Here is a 22,936-nt window from a genome sequence, read left to right as displayed (position 1 = left end):
TATGATGTGACCTGAATCAGCAATCCATACATATTACACTGTATCTCACTGCTCCAGCAATGATGTCTTACCTTCACAATCAAAATATACAGTGTAAGAGCAAATATGCAGACGGTAGGAGCCAATCTGAAGCTTACTAACACTAAGTAACAATTAGCAGTTCAAAGCACACAATTTAGAAAAAAACAACTTAACTATTTGTAGCTTGGGCCATCGATTCTGTCCGTAACAATAATAATGTGTTCTCTAAAGAAATTGCTGAAATCTCCAAAAAAGATAAAATAGCAAATTAGGTCCAACTGGGCAACAACATTCAGCACCACAGAGGCTGTAAATAAACCCCCCAGTAAGTCACCTTAATTAAAAATGAATGAAAGTAAAAATGATGACCCTTTACAGTTTGCAGACCAATCTAACTTAATCTACTGTCGACGTTTGCACAGTTACTCTGGACAATGAGGGATAATTAGCAACATTTCTGATGTAATCACTTTTAACTTTACCTCCAAAAAAGATGGAAACTAATCTGGCAAAACTGATGGTTTACAGAATTTACAAAATGAATGACAATCTGTCTGCTTGTACTTGTTGCTCTGTTGGACATAGTAATAGCCAAATCAAAGAGTTATAGCTGACAAAAATGCCATAAACCATGGAACAAATGGCCAGAGTTACACAAATAAAAGTTGTAATAAACCATAAGCTACATGGTTTTAACACTCATACCATGATGATAATGTATTGAATAGTGGGTATTAATGTCTTCAGCCTAAGCAATTGTGCAGTCATGTTGCGGAACAATGATCTGTTGTAGAATGAGACTGGACTTTAACATATTCTAGCCTCAATTTCTGTATCAAGTAAAATTGAACAGAATCTGATAGAATGTCACAGAATGGGTCCTGCCAAAACTAAAGTGATGATGATGATGATCCATGCATGAAAATGACCCAACATCCAATACCATAATAACACACTGGCACACACACCACGCACACTAATATGAATTCATTAGGAAAAAGACAGCAATGATTTGAGGCCTAATGGGCGTGTGTGACGATGCGTTTAAGGGTGGACGTGTGTGAGCAGTCAGGCATGGTTCAGACTTGAGCGGAATAATTATCTGTTTCATACTGATGAATCAAATGACTGACACATACAGAAACACACACATATAGACATAAACACAGGTCCTTTTTTCTTCTGCGTGGACACATTTTCCTGACAACATATTTTTCACAACCTCTGGCAGTTAGCAATTAAGTTGGCAGAAAGAAAACAGTCGATATCCATAAAATCACACACAACCATGTGCGTGTTTGCAAACTAACAAAATAATAACACAGGCACAAATAGAAGCACACTCGTGGCTTTTTCTGACAGGCTGTCAGACCGTTACAAACCATATTGATTGTGCTGCTTTTATTCAGAACTTAATCACAGAATGACAACAGACACACAAGCAGCCAGCGTTACTTATTGGCTTTTGAAACTTGTGTAAACGTACACAAAGAAGGAAAGAAAAGGCCCCCACACTTCAATAAAAACATTCGTCTCTGTCTCAATTTTGTATAACATGTTATTGATGAAAGAAGTCATCTGGAATAATAGTCAGTCAGAGGCTGAGTGAGAGAGAGAGAGGTAATAAAGAACGGGAGGAGAGGAGACAAAGAGCCGAAGATGAATCCGAGAAAAAAGAAAGGTAAAGAAATATAACTGTTATTCATCTTATTTACTTTGTTTAAATATCATGTTCACTCCCCGAACCTTTAGCACTTTCTCTCTAACTAGCCACAAAAAACAAAGACACATTTTTATCTGGAACTTACACTTAAGGTTCCGAGTGATGTGTTTAATAATTTGTCTCATTCCCTGTATACACAAATTAAATTATGATTAAAGACTGATGATCCAGCAGGTATACATATGTCTTTAAATTAAGGACGATGTGCTTGTAAAGGAGATAAACAAAACCAAGTTGAAGTTAGGTCATGTGTCTGCACAAGGAGATGATTGCTGATAAAAAATATAAAACTATAGCCGGTCATGCTAAGGAGACTTGAGCTCGCAAATACCAATAAAGTAATGTTAAACTCAGGAATATCCTACAGTGACATGTAGGGGTTACTAAAAAGGCAGAGCCTTAGTGGACGTAGATGTATTAATGCATGTATATGCGGACGGTGCACATTTATCTTAAAAATAGAGCCTGAGTCAGAGCGGGGGAAATATCAGTAAGTTAACACTATAAAGTTATATTCAATGGTGTCAATCAATTCATCGTTTTCCGGACTGAGATGATTAAGTGGTGGGATCTAATAGGCTGTAGCCTACATTACATTTTCATTTGCATTTCAGCGTTCATTTTCAATAAAAATAAATCATTTTGTGCAAATCAATGTTTTTGGTTGTCGTCTTCTCAGTAAAGAGAGCAATACCAACTTGTTTGTATATCTTGTTTGAAATCCCCACTGTGCATAACCGACCGTGGGTACCGTGCTTACGCTCAGTGTTGAAAGCCACGCAGAAAGACAGATTGAAATGTGTAGTGTGAGTTAACTCAACGCGGAAAAAATCAATAAACCGCCCCGTGTCTGCCTGATCAAGAACAGGCAGATTAGGAGCACACATGTGTAGCATCATGCCATGCTGGATCATTCCACTAAGTGGTGGAATGAGGAGGATTATACATTGTGCAGTCAAGTTTTCTATTAAGAGGGGGAAACTAGAAAAGCTAAACAAGTATTCAGCACATGAGTATATATATTGTATACAGTGCACTGATGTCTTAGTATAGTAGACAGACTGGACTTTATTATTATTTATCATTACTGTGTCATTAATTTAGAATGTATTCTATTGTTTCCTATTCTATTCTACTCCAGTCTAGTCTATTACTGTCTTTATCTGTCTTTGTTTGCCTTTGTCCTTGTCTCTCCCTCTGTGTACGTAGATAGTGACATTCTGCAAATGCCAGCAGCTGTAGTAGCTGATAATCTGTCATTATAGCACATTCTTAAAGTGCTCTCAAACCTCAAGCAGGCGAGCACGCACACACACACACACACACACACACACACAGGCAGTACACACAACAGATGGAAGACATTCGTCTGTTATAAGCTAAGTCTACTTGAATCTATTATACTCCACTGTTTTGGATTCTATTTTAAATACCAAGCAACACACACACACGACACAAAGATGGCTTGTCATCTGACACCAAGCATAATCACCAATAATATGTGGCACATGTGTCATTATGAGACTTTTTTTGGACTGTAAGAGACTTGAATAAGGCCAGGTGACAATGGCTGCAAAGTGCTGTCGAAATAAAAAGATTAGATTAAAGTCTCATGGATAAGTAAATGAGATCTGCACAGGCTTACAGTAACACTTGGGTACAATCTTTGTCATACAGTAATTATTTGATGTCATGTCTCTCTATCAAGGTCAGAGAGACAGAGGTGAGAATAAAAAGTCCATCTCTCTCTCTCCTCTGTCTTTCTTTACTCAAATACATCTCACCATTTCTCCATCCTACTCCTTCAGAGGCTCAGAAGTGAGTCGACTCCATTTACATCCACCTTTAGAGAAAACTTCAAGGCCACATGTCAAGTGCCTGCTTGGACATTCAGTCTCTTTCCTTTTCTCTCTTCCGGGATTCACTTTTGCAAAGTAAAGTTGCAAGCTGAACATTCAGCCCGGTTTTTCTCCTCTATACTTTCCCTCTCTCTTCTCCTCTGTAGTTTTCAATGAGCTCAGTGCCATCTTGATCTATTTTTGCTCTTCCCTCTCACCATCTTCAAACTTAACATTTTAGACAAATCAAAGTGAAAGGAGGAAAGAGGATGATACAGGGAGAAAGTAGATGAGAAAGTAGATGAGAGAGCAGAGTAGAGTAGATGAGGGAGAGAGGTGAGGAGAGAGAAGTAGAGAATAACAGAGATGTTAGCAGGAAATGAGAGGCAAGCAGAAGGAAAGAGCGGAGAGCTGAGGAGCTGGGAAAGTGGAGAAGACAGTGAAGACAGGTTATGTGATGACACATGAAAAGAAATAATACCACAAAAAGATTATGCTAGAGATACCTGAGATGTTGCACCGCAGGTATATGAATTATTCATTTCTATACATTGATGACTCAAAAACAAAGTTACCTTCACACAATTGGGGAGGTGTGAGCTCGGCAATATGAGCTGAATTCAGTCATCAAGCAGGAAAAACAAAAAGGAAGTCTAAAACCACAGCCATTCAACGTTCTCAACAATGGACCACAAAAGAGAATGTTTGTGGAAGTTGATTATAGTCTGTCTTACAACTTTTTACAGCAATTCATGCTCTGTTTTTGCCTCTCCTGTCACTCTCCTCATCACTATGTTATCTACTTAGCTATCTTCAATGACAACCAGTAAAAGCTTTTCAACTGGCGATGTTGAATATTATTGAGCAATGCAATTAAAGCAGTGGTTAACACAGACTGATCAGTATATGGCATACAACACCAAACTCGGTACTATTAGCCAAACAATGCTTACCAACACAAAAAAGTGAATTGTCTTAAGACCCCTATATTAGACCGTATAATGTGATGTAAGTAAATTTCAGGTGTCAAGGATTTATTTTCCTCATGTCAGATTCCAATGACATTTTTTGATGGAAATGCCAGGTGAAGTAAAGGCAGGGTGGATAAAATAATGAATATGAGCTCACCTTCCCAGACTCCATTGCAGTGATGACCCACACACAGTGTGCGTTGTTCTCATATTGAACTGGGTAGTTAGGAGAAGTTATGACCCCTTTGGGCCCCCTTAGATTGCTGCCACAGGTACGAGCTACAAAGGAAGAAAGCACAAGAGAGAGACAGAGCGACAGAGTTTTAAAAAAGATTTATGGGATAATCAAAGTTATGCCCTCAGATTGCAAATGTCCTCTTACCTTACAAAGAGAAACAACAGAGAGAGGATGTGGCAGTGGCAGAGCAATTAAGGTTCAATATAGCCAAAACTAAAACTGTGGGACATTAGTAAATCAAATATTTGAAAAATTCCCTGCAATAAAATCATTCACAGTCGATTTCGAAGTCTTCGTTTCACAGGTGTTTCACAGGTGTTTTCCACAAACACTGATTGCTAGTGAGATTAAACTGATGACTTACTTATTCTACTTCTCCACTTGGCTACTTACATCTAATCACAGCTTTTCTTCAATTTTCCAAATATTTTTACAGATCATCAGTAAAACACGGACGTGAAGCCTTTCATTCATTCACATCAGTGAGTCAGAGATAAAACACTTCTCTTTAGGCGTGGGGCTGTTACCATTTATGAAGTGCGTCGTCATTATCAAATGTGTTTTGTTATCATTAAGGTCATGTTTCCATTAATGCGTTACTCATCCCTCTCACTTATGATAGCGATACAAATTAAAATGTTTACTTCATTGTCTAAAACACTGAAAGTGAAGGTGAATACTGTACCTGATATACAGTATGCACACAAAAACTTGGGAAATTGTTCAATTCAATTTATTTTTGTATAGCCCAAAATCACAAATTACAAATTTGCCTCAGAGGGCTTTACAATCTGTACACGTATGACATCCTCTGTCCCGGAACCCTCACATCGGAACAGGAAAAACTCCCCCAAAAACCCCTTTAATGGGGAGAAAAGAGGGAGACACCTGTGGGAGAGCAACAGAGGAGGGATCCCTCTCCCAGGATGGATAGAAGTGCAATTATAGTAGGGTCAGTGGGGTGAATCAGAACATCAGTAGCGCTGCAAAATCTGTTATGACATCATGAGTGAAAGTGATAAACACCAGAACAACAAAAACAAGACAATGGTTGAAAAGTGTTACTTTCTATGTGCAATATTGGACGATGTAAAAATAAAAGAACCACATGCTGTATATTCATGCTGCAGTTTGAGGGAAGGAAAACAATGTATTCTAGAAAGTGGATCCAATTACCAAAAAGGGCATATCATTAGCTCCACAAATCTACTGTCTACCAGAGTGCAGCCTTTCAGAAACCTTTCGCACTGTTAACATACATAAATGCATAACTTGGTATAAGTACAAAACATACAGCCTTGTGCAATGGAGGGGAAAAAAGTACTTGGGGCTGTGGTCTGAAGACTTTTTCTTTCATTTGTTTTCCCTCCATCGACATTCATTTGTGTGTTGGACACTGAAAGACACTGTTTCCTCATGATGTTCAAATTCTGGAAGGTCACAATTATCCCCCCCAAAAATGAACAATAAACCAGAATCAAACATCATAGTTACCTCAAAAACTGGAGGCTTCTCTCTAGAAGATAATGTTCTAATAATATCCAAAAACATTACTCAATATTTTTATAATGACAATTTAGGGGAGCCTACATCTGTTTTGATGGCAAAGGCTAATCATAGGGGCTGGGGATCACCAAAGTCACTTGGATTTATAGTTGGGGGTCAAAGTACAGTATGTCTGTCCTGAATTGTATAACAAGTCATCCAACAGCTGTTAGGATATTTCACTATGGAAAAAAGGTCATTTATTTTTAGAAATGTTCCAGGTAAAAATGGATATTTTCAAAACATTTGCCCCAAACTCTGCTGCTTCAGTATACACCTTTGCTCCTAAAGAGCCTGCAGATCTCCATTATGAAAGCATTTTTCATAATATCCTTCCAAATGCTCTATTTCATCCATATCGATTGTGTCCTGTGTAATACTGCAAGTAATATATTTTGCTTTCAGTACCTCATAAAGTCATAAAGTGTTATTGCCTTAAAGAGATATTTGGCAAAAAAAAGGCAACGGTACCCTTAAAACCACTCTCTCTCTCTATTACAGTAATATTAAATAGTTTACTTGACATTTTCAGTCAGTTTTGGTCAACAAGCACTGTCACCATTGCAGAGGAAGTTTTATCTGGCCATATATTTGCCATTTATCTATCATAATTAGTTAGCTGGAGGCGATCACTGCCATTATAGGGAAGGAAGGGCAATGACATAGAGGAAATAACATTTAAGACAAGAAAGGACAGACAAATAATACTGAATAATAGTGAGGGTGAGGATTTAGAGAGAGATGGGTGGAAGTCTGCAAAGACACAACAGGCAGGTTGATAGACAAAGTGGAGAGACTTGAGTGGGAGAGGTTGAGACGGAAATAAAATAGAGAGGGTGAAAGATAATAATCTGGGAAAGGGAAAGAAAATAAATTGAAGGAGGAAGGGCAAAAGGCAAGGAAGATTCAGAGGCACTGAAAATACCAAGAGAGAGAGGGAGAGAGGAGGACCTCTGATGACTGATCTGCCTGTTAATTAGAAAAGAGAGCCGAAACACACTGTGATACACACAGGTACACGCACACACACGCACACGGACACACAGAAACACATTCATGGCGATTCATCCCAGAGACCAGCTTCTAATTAACATTAAAGTCTCAGTAGAGAATGAAAGAAGCTCATGGGTTTGAATCCCAGGAGAGTGATTACATCAGATAACACAATACACCAGAGCAGTCCAGCAATATTTAACCTCTGCCTGCCTGTTTGCATCCGACTGCCTCTTTTCCGCTCTTTCTTTTTCTCTTCCTTGCTCTCTCTTTTTTGCTCTTTGTGTTTATTCCTCACCATAATTACAGCAATTTATATGAAACATATCAAAACAGAAATCACTGTCTGAATACTGAATATATTGTTCTGAATGTACAGTTTCCAGCTGTCACTATATTGTGTTGTGTTGTGTCATACTGAAAATTCCCCTTTTGAATTCAGATTTCCCCTAAAAAGTACCCTTCGCTAGTTTTGAAAGTAAGAAAAACAAGTTGTTGTTTAAAAATACCATACATAGTTTCTGCATCTACGACTTCATTGAAGGAACATGAAATGTAATGCATACTGAGCGACTACATTCTATTCTTAACGTGGAACAGTTATTCTCCTTTCATTTCAGAAAGAAATGTACTGCACCAAAAATCAGTCATGGGTTCAAGGTCATCTGGCCAATAAAAAGGTATAATTATTGCATGAAAATATGAACAATAAAATGAAGCTTTCACCGAAGCTTTGCAAGCAAGCTAATTATGAAAATAATATCCACATGTCCTTCCATCTCTGTCAATGTCTCACTGCAGTCTTCCTCTCTACTGTCTCTTACTGACAAAAGTAGCCAATATCATGAACTCGGATTCCTGCAGTCACACACACACTTACACTATAATACAATGTGACAAGGACCCTATAGTGTGCGTCTGAGCACTGGGACTTCCTGTCCGTCAAACACACACAGCTCAAGGCAAATACTGCTGCAGCTATGACGTGTGTGTGTGGCATTGTCCTTTGGATACTTGCTGTCAATATAAGTGTGTGTGTGCTATCTGTCTGCCTTTTTATTGTTGGGCAATACACCCCACACGGTATTGTCAGTGAACATGTGGGCAGTGAGAGCCCCTGCATCATTGCTCTGCCACTCAAACTTGTATTTTTTATTTAGTCACTCAGCCAGTCAGTCAGAAAGTGAATCATGGATTTGAACACATCAACACAACAAAATGTAAATCACGTTGATATTTTTCATTGTGCTTCAATTATTGTAAACTTTTAGTGCCTCTGCATTAACAAATACCAGCAAAATAACATACCCAGATAAATATTCAGAAAATTCTGTCTAAACAGATATATTATTATATTTAATGCTTTACAAATGGGTATCTGGATTGTGCAGGCATCCATTTTTGTCATTTTCAGTGCACACAAGCTGAGGTAGCAGTTGCTAGGAGCTGTAAGAAAGATGCCCATTTAGGAGTTGTTATTTGTGTTACTGTGAACAACACATTAGAGCAATTTAAACGCTGAAAAAGTGGGAGATTTGAGCCGATGCAGAGGTCTGGAACCAGACAAAAGTAATGCAGCATTGAAAAGGGTATGCAAAATCTCAGTAGTTATACAATACAGTGAAACTAATCAGAGGCATTTACCATGAATTAAGTCAAATGTAGGTACTGTATCATGCTATATATACATAATATATTGGTTTAGTAGTGTTGTTGATTAGTTTTAGGGCTTTGCAGGGCCTGGCTCTCAGCTATGCTCTGAATCTTTTGACCTGAGCAGAGGATTCCTTGCCAGAGGAGCTGAAAAAGGAACCTTGTGACTGTTTCATTGTCCAGTTTAATGACTGAAGGTGAACAGGCTTTGGCCATATTTGTGGCTTTGGAACAACAGTCTGGGGATCTCAGGCAGCACTAAGTATCATAGTATAGGTTGGCCTTATTTTACCTTTTTATTATCATCAACAAATCCCCTGAAGAAACAAAAACTAACAATGGATTTATTGTACTAACACGTGTTGTCTGTGTGGCCACACTCTAATGTAGCTTACACATTCCTGCCATGGAACTCCACACTGTTATCCAAGAACTATAACAAGCACATTTGCTTTATTGTGAATATTAAAGTCTAGTTTCAGTGCTACATTTTTTACCATCATGTTTTTTTGTGGCGATTAAAGCCAGTCATAGGGGTTGGTGGTTAAACTCCTGGCTCCAGCTAATGCATGCTAAACTGTCCTTAAGCATAACACTGAATCCCAGATAAGTAGGTCAGAACCTTGCTTGACGGCTCTGCCACCATCAGTATGAGTATGTATGATAGTGTGTGCAAATGTACTATGTGAATATAGTCTTTGGATGTCTATGGAAAACTAAAAAACAGTTCCTATGATTTTGAATACTTCAGTAAATATCATAACATACTAGCAGTGAAAGAATGCTGAGATAGTTTCAATGCAATGTGAATATGAATACAAATCTGTTATTTGTCTTATTTCATGGATGTGTGATCAGTGCAATACATTTCAGGCAAAAATAGACTTGATGAACATTCATACCAAGCACCAGGATTCACTTTGCTCGACTTCATCTTTTGCTGTCGGTAGACATGAACTCATTGTATAAAACAACTTCAGCTCTAATGCATGGACAGCTAACAACTCACAACAGGTTTCAGAGGGAATGACAGGTGGAACTTACTTCTGCAGATGGGTCTGTGGTCACTCCAAGCAGCCAGTGTGTCAGTGACGCGTTGACAGGTGATACTTTTAGATCCTTGTAGTACATAGCTGTCATCACAACTGAACTGGACGCTGGATCCAATCCTATTTAAGGGGGCACAACAGCAAGAACACTTGTTAATAAAGTAACAACAGTATCGTTGATTCTAGTGCTCACTGCTTCATAACGGTGATGTTGTGGTAATGCAGAGACCTCTTACATTGCTGGTTATATCTTAAGAGAACTGGTAGGCAAGGTAATTGCAGACATTATGTATGAATGATGGCCATGATATTAATGAGACAGTGGCTTTTAGAAGCCAACCGTTCCCACAGATTGTCCAATTAGGACCTATACTTCCTCTCTTTCTGTAAGACCCTTTATTTCTTTTCCAGTGAAGCCTTTTTCTTGTTGTCTGCTTTCCTTTGCTCTCTTCTCCTTTCCTTTGCTCTCTTCTCCTTTCTTTTCTCCACTCCTCCCGCCTCCTCTCTCATCATTTGTTCTCATCATTCTTGTTTTCTCATTCCCTCCAACACCCCGCTGTCTAACCAGTGAGAGGGACATTCAGCCATTTGAGTGGATGTCTGCATGGTATCTTGTCTTTAAAGCTTAATGTCTCCTTCCCGCTGATACACACCACAGTCTAACACCTGGCCAAACATTCGCTACATAGGGTTCTGGTTGTTCAGTGGCTCCACCCTGTTGTTTAACACTGTAGAGTCGTACTGCCTGGCCAAATCTCTCTTTCTGTGCCTTTGTCACAGAGAGTTGGGTCATTCACTTTACAGCTTCTGCTACTTCGGCGCTGCTGATGACACTGAAAATACCTCTCATCCAGCCGCTCACTGTGAAATTTACAATTACATGAAAGAAAACTGTGTTGTTATTGCTATTTCCTTGAAAAGGACTAAAACCTTCTGCACAGTTGTGTATGTGGTTGTCTGTGAATCAAAGCTGCCGTGACACACTAAGTGACTGTCATCTCGCATGTCTTGAGTTCTCTTTGCAGGTTTGCTCTCTTTCCATTTCTCCTGTTTTACCTCATTACACCACAATTCTGTTCCAGCTCCTGCATCTCATTGCTTAATGATGATTAGATACAAACCTGTAACACACGGCAAACACATCCATGCCCACATGCATGCACACTTACACGTATACTCACTCACAGATAAACACACAAACATGCACACACACACACACAGAGGTAATGACCTTTCACTAACTCAGACAGCTCCGCTAATAGTCCTACCGAGTTTGTGCAGTCAAAGTTGCTAATGGTAAAGAAGAGCACCAGGAGCTGGAGATTAAAAGATGATTATCGTTTAAAAGTTGTTTGGACTGAAAATAGTCCCAGAATTAGGTAAAAAAAAAAAAGGGATGCCTGTCTTGATTCCCTCATAATCGCCAAAGAAACTTAAGAGCAATTTAGCTGCCACTGATGCTAAGAGGATGAGTCATGGGGAGAAGTGATCATTATAGTTGCTCACTCCTGATTAAATAAAGTGATGTGTCTTCCTTTCTTCAGATAAGACGGCAGACACCATGGAGTGAATAATTTAAAGATCTCTGTGACCACCAAGTCCTTGTCTTAGCAGAGGTTCCTACTTCCGAAACATTCCTTCACATTCTCTGTGTACACCCCCTATATGAGTAAGGACCCTTATAAACCTGGAAGGTGATTAGTAAAGTACATTGATAAATATGTATGGTTAACCGTGTGCCTCTGTACAGAAGAGCAACTAATGATGATAAAAATGCAGAAACAAGGACACCCGGAGAACAACGCAAAAGAGGCTAAACATATGATGGCTAATGTCAGACCGGCTGTTCTGGACAGACAGTTACAGGTGAAGGTGTTCTAAAAGAAAAACCGCATCACCTGCAGGTGGTTTTGTCTTTTTTTAGTGTTTGTTTTTGTATATCTGTATTTGCAGGTGGAAACTGTAGCAGCTAGTAATTTGCTTTCCTATAAGTGAAACAGGTTGGCGGAGTCTGACGAGCACTGCACAGCTTCCCCCTTGAGGAGGATCTAGAAGACTGCGAATGTGAATATGTGAGTTTTTCAAGTTTATTACAAGCCAGTAAAATAAGCTGATTCACATCTAAAAAGCCTGAGCTGTAACAACAGGTCCCCAACAGACAGAAATTATTCATGATGATACATGAACACTTCAGCAGGAAAACGATGGGGAACTTTTTTGAGAAAGTTTCATGCTTATTGGACCATTTCTGGGACCAGAAGAGGGGCAGAGTGGCATTCACTCTCAGTGTGGGAGTTAAAGGACCCATGATTGAAGGAGAGTGAGGAGACAACGCAACACAACAGGGTATCTGAAGATCTAAACTAAGCTTTAGCATACCTGTGTGTCTCCTATCCAGTCTAAGACGCTGTGACGGTCCCCTACTGCACCCATTGTCTATCATATATGTTGCACAGACAAGTTTTTTGTAAAGCCACAGCAGGGTGGGAGGGGGACCAACTCTACTTTCGTAAACTCAGTAGTACTGTGTTTTTGCAGTAAAGTCTGTTCAGCCAGCAGCAAGGCGCAATATTTTTAGTTAACAGTTGATCAGTCAAAAATAATAGTCCACCAGGAGTTCTTCCGATCCTTCCGATTATCAAATATACTATGTTGGCAAGTATGGAGCCAATTCCAGGTCAATAGTTTTGATTATTTGAAGAAAAAAAAATGTAACCTGAAAGTTCAAGTTGTGGTCTTGAACATTGAAAAATACAGCAATGTATTCAAAATAACAATAAGTGAATGAAAAGTTTGGGTTGAATATAATTTTGATTCAGTTCTGGAATTGTTTTGAATAAAATATTTATTTTCCCCCATTTATTTCAAATGATCAAAACTATTGGCCAGGATTTGGCTCCATAGGGAAGAAGCGAGCTGTTTTGACTTTTAAAAATAAACCACGCACAACATAAACGAAGCACAAAATACACATAAATGGAGCAAGTATTCCTCTGCTCCCATGTCATGCAAATGATTTTTGAATTGTGCCAGGTCTGCATAGTCATCTATTGTAGGACTTTTGAGTTAGATAATTTATGCAGTCTGGTTTCTACATGTCTGACACACATATGATAATAATCTATGTGCCCGGTCAAAAGATCAACAACATCCAAGGCACTCCTGCGTGTTTTTAATATACTTGATTTGACTTGATATGATAAACTTGCATTTGGAGTGACTGAGAGCATTTGAGTCTGGAATAAAGGGAACTTACTGGAAGGTTGAGCCCATCCTCTTGCCATTTTCTGGAACCCCAGGATCTGGACATACATCACCAGCAAGACCGCTTTGACTCGCTGAAAAAAAGGAAACATACATGGTAGGTAGGGGTGTAACAGTACACGCATTTGGATTGAACCATATTGAAATAATACTATTGCATTTATGCAAAAGCTTAAATTAAATTAAATTAATTGAAATGTTGTGAACTGTTACACCCCTGATGGTAGGTATAGTGTCGTTTTGAGATTATGTATGTGCATTTTATTGACTTGAAGGTGAATTATAAAACTTGTTCTCATAACGAGTTTTACAGTAAGATGAAAGTGAGCTGGGACACAAATCCTTATTGTTATTGTGACCACCACAAGCATCTGAGTATTTTTTAATATGTGATGACAGTCAAGTGTTAAAGCGCAGCTAGGATAACTCCAAACCGTGAGAAATATCCCCTACTGTTGTTGAGAGTTCATAAAATGAGGCATGCAGTCAGCCTTTGAATATTAATATAGATCTATTCTCAGTTGACAGGAACATGTTTGAGAAAAACTCAGGCCTCAATGTGAAAACAAGGCCTCTCCCTCTTCTGTTTATTTTTCCACCTGGTAGATGTAATCATAATAGAAGAGATATAACGATTCAAGTTTTTCACCAAAGAGCAGCAATACCCATATTATGACCGGTAATTTATCAGTCTATAGAGATCATCCAACACAAAATAGACACGTCTCAAATGTCTCCGGCCCGCTACAGATTTTCTACAAGTTGTAATTGAACTAGATAAAATACATATGAAGAAAATCATCAGAAAGATGCTATAATCACATACAAATTCCATACATCCAGATTTTACACAGTACTTTGAAAAAAAGTAAAAGATGTAAAGGAATACAATTTAGAAAATGTGTTGAATAACAGCCATTGAGCAAAAAGCTCACTGATGCATGAGATGTCACAGCAACATGATTAGAAAGCGAGCTAATGAACTTTATAGCAGAAGGGCTAATGTTAATGCATTGATAATTAAATTAAGATAAAATATCTGCCTAAATGATGAAAGTTGTCAATTCCTAAACTAAAAAGAATAAAACAAAAAAATGTTTCCATTCACCATATCGATGAAGATCTTTTTGCATGTAACGTTACTTCATAAAGTATCATGAAAGGCTGTTCAGGTGATGTTAAATATTGAGCAAACCTAGCATGTCATGAGCAATCAAAGCAAAGGACCAGGGTTTGAGTTAGCTAACTTTACAGTACTAACATTACCTGTTAGATAAGATAAGTAGTGAATAGATAAAACTCCTTTTCTCTCCACTAAATAAATCAACTTACATTTGTTTAGTGTTTCTTTAGCTTATGTTTCAGTCATTCTTCATAATGTTTTGTTTTTTCGCCACAAAGTAACTAAGTACTTTATGCATGTATTATACTTGCGCTGTCATTTTCAAGATTCTGTATTTGTCTTTCTATTATATTTAGCATTTCCATTTGCATCGAAATGCTTACATACTTAAACAGATAAATGCTATTTTTCTACTTCATTTTAATTATGTTGTTCTCCAGCTTGACCAGCCACAACAATGAAATACTGCTTACAGGTTAATACATCAGTAATAATACTCCAATGATATAATAATATCGATGATAATAATATAAAAATGTAATGACAGGAGCCATTCTGCCTCCATAATGATAACTTTTTAATGATGATACTCAAATGCATTGCCCATAATACTATACTTTTAATTAAAATATTGAATGGAGTACTTGCACTTTGAACTGGGTAATTTTACATTGTCACATTTCCATTTCTACTTTAAAGAACAGTGTGTAGCATTTAGTGGGATTCATTGGCAGACATGAAATATAATATTAAGTAATCATGTTTTATTTTGTGTATAATCAGTTGATAATAATTATTGTGTTTTTGTTACCTTAGAATGAGACATTTACATCTAAATATGTAGCGGGTCCTCATCATGGGCCGTGTTTCTACGGTGACCTAGAATGGACAAACCAAACACTGGCTCTAGAGAGGGTCACTCGCATTTTCACTTTGTAGCTCTCCTACACGCTTGGCACACCATAGAACTTTCGGTTCGTTGCAATATGCAACCTCACCGCAAGATGCCGCCAAACCCTACACACTTTAACGAAAGGTTCTGAATACATCTTCCACCCCTTAAAAAGTGCATTAATCTTGTATTTATAAGGTTTACCAGCATGTGTGGAAACTTGCTCTAGAATGAATTGTTTCAGGAATTGTGTCTCCCTTACAATTTGTCTGCTTCCATAATAAACTTTATCTTAGTTTTTAGAATATGTAAAATGTTGTGAACTACTCCTAGTTAAATCCAAACATGTAGTGTGCAATTACACAAAGATTTAATCAGACCTCCTGGGGGAGAAATTGTCACAAAAAAAACCAGAAAATAATAAGAAAAAGAATATGGCAAAATAAATGTTGTGGTCGAAATTAAAAACATGTGCAGTAATTAGTTTTTCTCATCCATCTGCATGATCAGTTGTGTTCCTAAAACCAGCACAAATGCAAAACATGCCAATTTTTGTCCAGCTCATATTTGGGATCTTTCATCGCTTTTAGACTTCGCTGTGGCTGGGAGCATCTGCTGCATGCCTAGAAACATAATGTAAATGTAAATGAGACCAGACAACATGACAGAAACCAGTTTGAACCAGCTCTGTCTTAATGGAACTCTGTGGATGAATAATGGTGGTTAGCAAAAAAATAAAATATAAAGTGAAAGGAAGGAGAAAATGAATAAAATGGAAATGAGGAGAATGCTAAAAAGGGACTACAATAGCAAAAAGGGAAAGAACAGAGAATATCCTGGAGAGAGAGCTATATCTGAACTCATAGCATCTCTTTTTCTTTCTGTCCATCTCTACTAGTATCTTTCTCACTAGCCTCTCTCTTCCTGTCCTCCACATCTGCCTCTGTTCCCACTCAGTCCTTCTCTCTACTTTTGTAATCTCAGCTTGCTCACCCCGCATTTTACTCTCTAGTACACATTAGCTGCAATTTACAAAGGGGTGCGGAGTGTGGTGCATCCCAGCATAAAAGATGGATGAATGATTTGGTGTGTTTGTGTGATTTTTGCTGAGGGGTTGTGAGCGTATGGATGCTGTTTATGCATGTTTGCGTGAGATATGATGCAAACAGAACAAGCTGTCTTGTTGCTCTGCTGTGTTTTTTGATGTTCTGTCCAAAAATCAGCACACAAACACCCTATAAAAAGACACTCTCTCTGTTACACTCTCTCGTCCCTTTTCTCTCACTAATGTTCAAATGGCTTTCATTGGCATCAAATACAAAGGTTCATATTGCCGAAACAAATCCGGCTCATGCAAACAACATGAGATTGTTGTAGACAGAGACATAGCTGCCAAATATCTGGCAATATTGATGGGCTTGTCAAAAATCCTCAAGCTGACTTAATCCCATATTTGCACTTAAAAGACCATTCAACGCCTAAACACAAGCTTATGATGCATAATATAATTTCCATATCATCAAAGTGTCTTCAGCAAACCATTCATATCTAAAAGTCAACTTTTTAGGAAGTTGGAAAAAGTGATTCATTTTCTCATTGATGCCAATATATGTTTGACATTTCTGATGTCTAGTAGACTCTTGGTGTCAGCCGCCCCCTCCTACAGACTGGGTTTAAACTCATTGAATGACTCGGTTCCTCCTGTCCTCAACCATTCACTATGCACTCACGCCTTAGAAAAAGTAACTGTCAGAAAAATATGAATTCCTTGGTACCAAACATAAAGACTATGTGGCTGCTGCAGTAGTGAGATGTATTTATATCTGTTCTTTACTTTAATATTTCATTTTGTTCAATTTTATACTACTTTTTTTTGACTCCACAACATTTATTTGACAAATAGTTACTTTGCAGATGAAGTTATTATGTACAATACCTATGTATAGTGCTGATCTAAGTATCATTTTGTAAAGTCTTGGGTCTCATTTTAGATTGCATGAAAAAATACATGTAGTTGCTCAGAGGGTGTGGTGTTAAATTACTATTTCTGTGTTTTCTCTTTTTTTTTACCATTTTCTGTTCGTTCACTTGTTGATTTATTCATCGTTTTTCTGTTATTCGCTTATTACGTATGAATTTGATAAAATAAGCCCACTGACAAAACCGGTATTGCAGTCTTATATGATGTTAGCTTTGTTTGTTTATTGTAACAAACTGTTGTTGACGTTCCCATGGGAAAGAGTTACAAACCACTGGCTCAGGGAATTGGAGAACAATGAAGAACCACTGGTTTAGAGGGCAAACTAAAGACGGATAAACACAAAAGATATTTGCATTGAGAATGCAAACCGTGTAGCACAAAAGATTAGTTATTATACCGACAGACAGATGAACCATTAAAAAAGAAACTGTGGTCAAACAGTCAATGACACAGGGTGCAAAGAGAAAGAGGGAGGCAGGAAGAGCGTGGGAGAGTATTTTGAGTGTGTGTGTGTGTGATCAGCTGACATCTGTTTCAGGTAAGAGTCTTTGAGGTGCTCTTCAGATGCCAGCTGGATGAAGAGAGAAATGTGTGAAGTGCAGTTTGTTGATACGCTCTCCTCTGCTCTCCTTGTTGCCTCTTATCCACTCAGCCCTCTCTCTCTTCTCCACGTTCTTGTGTTCACAAGTCAATCAAGCCGAGAGCTGAAGACTGCAGCCATCTTCCCACCATCATTTAGTTGAGCCCACAAGATTTATCCACATCAATACACTCGTTGTGATCCTGAGTCAAAGCCACGTGTAATGGAACACAGCATAAAATAATATTCGTACAGTCTGCATTACTGTGATGTTTTCCCAAATGTATGTATCTGTGGTACCATTGTGTGATTTCCTTGTTTCAAGTGGTCGCTTCGTTTTGATTTGAGTAATCTGCGGCCCAGAACTACCTTGCATGACAATTCTGAAGAAAACACTGATTATAAATCACACTCTCACAATAATGATTCATTACAGTTCTAGGTCATTGTCTAGGGAGTAAAACGCCTTAATCACAATCTTTCTGTCTCTCTATAATTATGACACATCCTCAGCAGTAAGCTAATGTTGCCGCTGTGAGAGGACAACTGCACGATGGGCTGCTTTAATTTGAACCATTTCACATTTTCTACATATTTTACATTGGTGTATCCCTTGGATACCTAACCACCTGTTTTTCTGTCTGTCTGTATATCTATCTGTTTCTCTCTCTCTCTCTCTATCTCTCTCTCTCTGTATGCCTATCTATTTTCTTTTTCTGTATCTGTGTTTTTTTTCTGTCTCTAATTATCTCTCTATCTTCAGTGTCACATACGTAAGATTCTAATCAATAGTCAGTGTGAGAATTATTCATAAACACACCGTTCTCAAACTGATTGAAACATATTCTCATGTGTGTCTGTCCATTTAGACTGTGCTTTACTGTAGGCTAGAGGCTGCAACAGACAGTCTTTTAGATTATGATTCATAAGCGCTCCATTCTCTAGACGGGTAAAACTCATTACCATCAGTCTCTGGTTCTTTGTAATGATTATATATTGCATAATTCTCTGCAATACAGCTATATTACTACTGGGGGTCATACAGTGTAAAGAAGTGTTGTTCAAAGACTGGATCGGGACCAAGATTGGACCTTGGCTATATTTTTTAATGTTTTAATGATCAGGTTCCCAGCCTGATGGACTAACTGAGCTACATGATTGCGGTAACCTTACTGAGCCTTCGACCCAATATGAAAACCCACATTTACTCAGTTTTGATCCCCACAATAAAAAGGCTATGCTTTAATAAGCATGGGTCCCATGGTGAGGAACTACATTTCTCATTTGGTGCAGGGCTTCAAAAGCTTTAGGGAGCCCTGGACAACACAGCTAATAGCCATTATCATCATTATTTGGCCCGACATTGCGATAACAGATAACAAAGCTCGTTTTCTACAGGGCAGTGATAATTTTACAAGTGGGACAGCTACTTCTGAGATTCTTTCAGCACATATGGAACATTGCTGATTGCTGTGATTTTACTTAACACCGTGATAAAATCCACACAGGGTAATGTGCAACAAGATCTGAACAACAAGTCATACGATTACGTAGCTGAGTTTTTGCAGACGAGCATCATTGCTTACGGAGTTAGAGTTTAGCTTTTCAAATGAATATGTATTTAAGAAACATGCGGAACATCACATTTCCAAGGCTATACCATAGTTATTTTGAATACATTTACATGTCAGCCTGAGAGAAACCTCCACAGACCCCCATGATAAGAGAGTTACTTCACAACAAGATGTTTTTGTAAGCTGGCCCTTCTCGTAACAAGCAAATGCAATAGCTTTGGACTCAGCAGACTGACTTCAGGCAATTCTTTCACAGGAAAACACATTTGTGTATGAACGTGCTTACGTATTTGTGTGTATCTATGTGTGCACGCTTAGTTTGTTTAAGCGTGAGTAAAAATAAAGTGTGTGTGATGTCTGCACTCTTCACTGAGCCCTACATCATTGATAAAAATAATAAACTGATTTACCACAGGAACTCCTCACATACGCATGCACAAACTCAAATACACATGGAGCATACCAGTTTAATCTTAATTGCCACAACACATGGAGAAGCACACAAGCACACGCAATTTCTTCTTCACACTCACACACATAGTAATGTTAATTGCACCAGCACATGCTTGGCTGAGCGTGTAAATCAGAAGAATTATTGATGAGGGGTTTATTATGAAGCTAAACCCTAAGGAATGGATGAGGTATGAGCTCGGGCTTCCGTGACAATTAAAAGCCTCAGTCACATGATCCGGATACTGTTTTAAGGGCATCTGCAAGCTGCAGAGAGATATGTCTTTCATTTGTAGAAATATTCATCACATGTATTGTTCAATTGTCCCATGGTCAACATATTGTTTAAGTTTATTTGGATTCCCATTAGCTGCAACTTAGGTGAAATGTGACTTATTAAATAACAAGTGATGGATTTGATTCGCTGTATAGTATCAGTAGCTGGCGAAGATGGTTCATGAGGTGGGAAGATATCACAAAGCTGAAACTGAGTAAATAAATGGCCAGAATTCCAAAATAAAATCCAAAATTGACACCTACTGCGCACATTAGTTGCCAGCATTAAAACAAACAAATGGAAAATCATCTTGAGACCTTGTCTGACAAAGCTTTGATTTAGTTTTTTTTGCCTTTGTCTTTGGTAGATTCTAACATAACAACAAAACTTCAGACAATTTTGTTCATATCAAAATATTAGTTTAATATGTGTGAAATCTGCCCATGGCATTTTTTATCTTTGCTTCAGGAGCTCTGAGGACAATGTCAATCCTGTTCATCACTTCAGAAAGAAATATATTAATTAACTACCACCACAGTATATCGGTCTACCCATTTCAGCATTTTCCATTTTGTATTTAGATTGATGCTGTAATGTGAAACCAAAGTTCACAAGCACCAGTTCTGCTCTGACACTTATATCAGCTATAGGCTGCTAGCAACACGTGCTGAGGTCAGCGCGATAAGCAGATTGGGGTGCGAGACAGTCGCACTGTGGCAAGTACAAATGAAACAGCAGAGCTGGAAAATGCATCTGCAGGTTTCTGGTCAGCTTCAACAGCAACGGTGTGTTGGCGTTGCTCCATTGTTGTGGAAACTAATAGTAACACTCCTCCTAATGCACACGTTGAACTTATTTGTTGTTTGTATTTAATCTGTTTTGTATTTTCAGCTTCATGGTTTTAAGAGATGCTTTTCAGTTTTATAGCTTATTGTGAACTTTCGCCTTGTTGGAAAGCATCTAAGAAGCCTACAACCATACAGTATTATTCAATCCATCCACCCGTCAACTATTGCCTAACATATAATATAACTCTGTACACTGCATTTCACTACTGCCTAACAAAATGTCTCAGATGTGGGATGTCAACAATGTACCCATCAATGACTTTACCTAATGTAGACTACACTGTCAATTTACGAATCCTTGGCTACACCTCCAGAGGGGCAGATAAGATGTAGTGGGCACATTTCCCGCTTTGGCCATGAAGAATCCCAACACCAAAGCCCCAGACTCCACTTAAAGATTCAGAAAGTTAGAATATAAAAATGATGCTGCATTGAGCTTATTATAGACTGTAGCAGATTGTCATCATGACACCAGCACAGGGAGGTTCACTGTGTGTGACGAAGGAAAGCTTGAAAAGGTCTTCAAACCGTCTTAACAACAAAATAGAGGCTCATGAGTACGACTTGGTTTCAAACATGATGGTTGTATAAGGGGGCTGACACAACGAAAAGAATAACAAATAGTACATTCTGAATCAGTTCGCTCTTTTAGCATGTTTTACAGTAATTACTAAGAAGTAATCATCATTGTATAGTGTGTAAAATAACTAAATTGATAGAATACCCTGTCTGTATATATAATATTTTAGTATTTTAGTTCTTTAGTTATACTTAGTTACTGTGGATTTTGTACGTTTTGTACTTTTTTACTTAGTTGATATTCTTACTGTTTATTTACTTATTTATATTACTTGTTGCTCTTGTTTTTTTTACTCTGTATCTTGAGTGCACTGTCCACTTTGCTGCTGTGATCCTGTGAATTTCCCCACTGTGGGACTAATAAAGGATAAAGGATTAAGGAAGTCAAAACTTCCCTGTTGTTACTGTAGTGTAAAAATACAATCTATTTGCAAATACTGGGTGTGTTTTTAGTATATTTACTTCTATAAATAGATTTTGTTTCTGTAAACACACATCAATGTCTATTTATAGAACTAATTTCATATGGACCTCTGACCCTTTGAAGGAAATATGAAAAGAAACAAAGAGTGCAGCACTAATTCTTGTCTCTTAGATGGAAACCCCAATGAAAAATACATGAAATTACTACTCTTGCCACATCAAAGATGTATGCATGCTGTGTGTACATACAGAAAATGTGTGTGTGTGTGTGTGTGTGTTTGTGTGTGTGTGTGTGTGCAAGTTTCAACTTTGGTTAAAAAAGGTCTTTTTAAATTACAGTTACATTACCTGAAACACACAAACAGCAGACAGTATTTTACTTACAGACAGCATTTTTGTGACTGGAGTCTTTACTGGGCATCATCTTCACCCCTCTGGACTTCAACTCTATTGCTTTTTTCACTGCAAAAAGAAGAGGAGATGGAGGTTAATAATTTAATTATAGATAATGATGTATTAAATTTAAATTACTGTACAAATTGAAATGCGTATTATTTTCAGCATTTGCCATTCAGTACACATCAGCTATGCAATTTCTCTGCGATTCAGTAAGTGCTTCACGCTCGCCCTCCAACAACAAACCTACAACAAATGCAACGGCGTTAGAAACTGAAAATTAGAACAGGGGAAAGGGAGAAGACATTAAAAGACAGAGAAGAAGGGACAATAGAGGAGAAAAAAGGGGAGAGAAGAGCAAAGCAGTGGAGCAGCTTTAAAATGGATTCCATCTATTTTATCTTAGCACCAGAGCAGAGGATAACAAAAGTCAGTGCTACAACCAAACTACATTCTACTGAGAAAAGCAAATCTCTCTCTCTCTCTCTCTCTCTCTCTCTCTCTCTCTCTCTCTCTCT

General features: G+C 38.1%; 1 protein-coding gene across 2 annotated transcripts in view; it reads right to left on the bottom strand.

Moving 5' to 3' along the window:
- Positions 1 to 22,936, bottom strand: part of LOC116383219 (CUB and sushi domain-containing protein 1) — a 280,770-nt gene that overhangs the window by 151,942 nt on the left and 105,892 nt on the right. For both annotated transcript variants that reach the window (XM_031846879.1, XM_031846880.1), the window contains exons 6-9: positions 22,407 to 22,484; positions 13,288 to 13,369; positions 10,027 to 10,151; positions 4,711 to 4,832 (exon numbers count right to left, since the gene is read on the bottom strand). In XM_031846879.1, the coding sequence (XP_031702739.1) occupies positions 4,711 to 4,832; positions 10,027 to 10,151; positions 13,288 to 13,369; positions 22,407 to 22,484 (407 nt within the window). The remainder of the gene's footprint in view (positions 1 to 4,710; positions 4,833 to 10,026; positions 10,152 to 13,287; positions 13,370 to 22,406; positions 22,485 to 22,936) is intronic.

Source organism: Anarrhichthys ocellatus, unplaced genomic scaffold (assembly GCF_004355925.1).
Source record: "Anarrhichthys ocellatus isolate YVR2014 unplaced genomic scaffold, GSC_Weel_1.0 scaffold6, whole genome shotgun sequence".
NCBI lineage: Eukaryota > Metazoa > Chordata > Actinopteri > Perciformes > Anarhichadidae > Anarrhichthys > Anarrhichthys ocellatus.
This window is presented reverse-complemented; position numbering and strand designations above follow the sequence as displayed.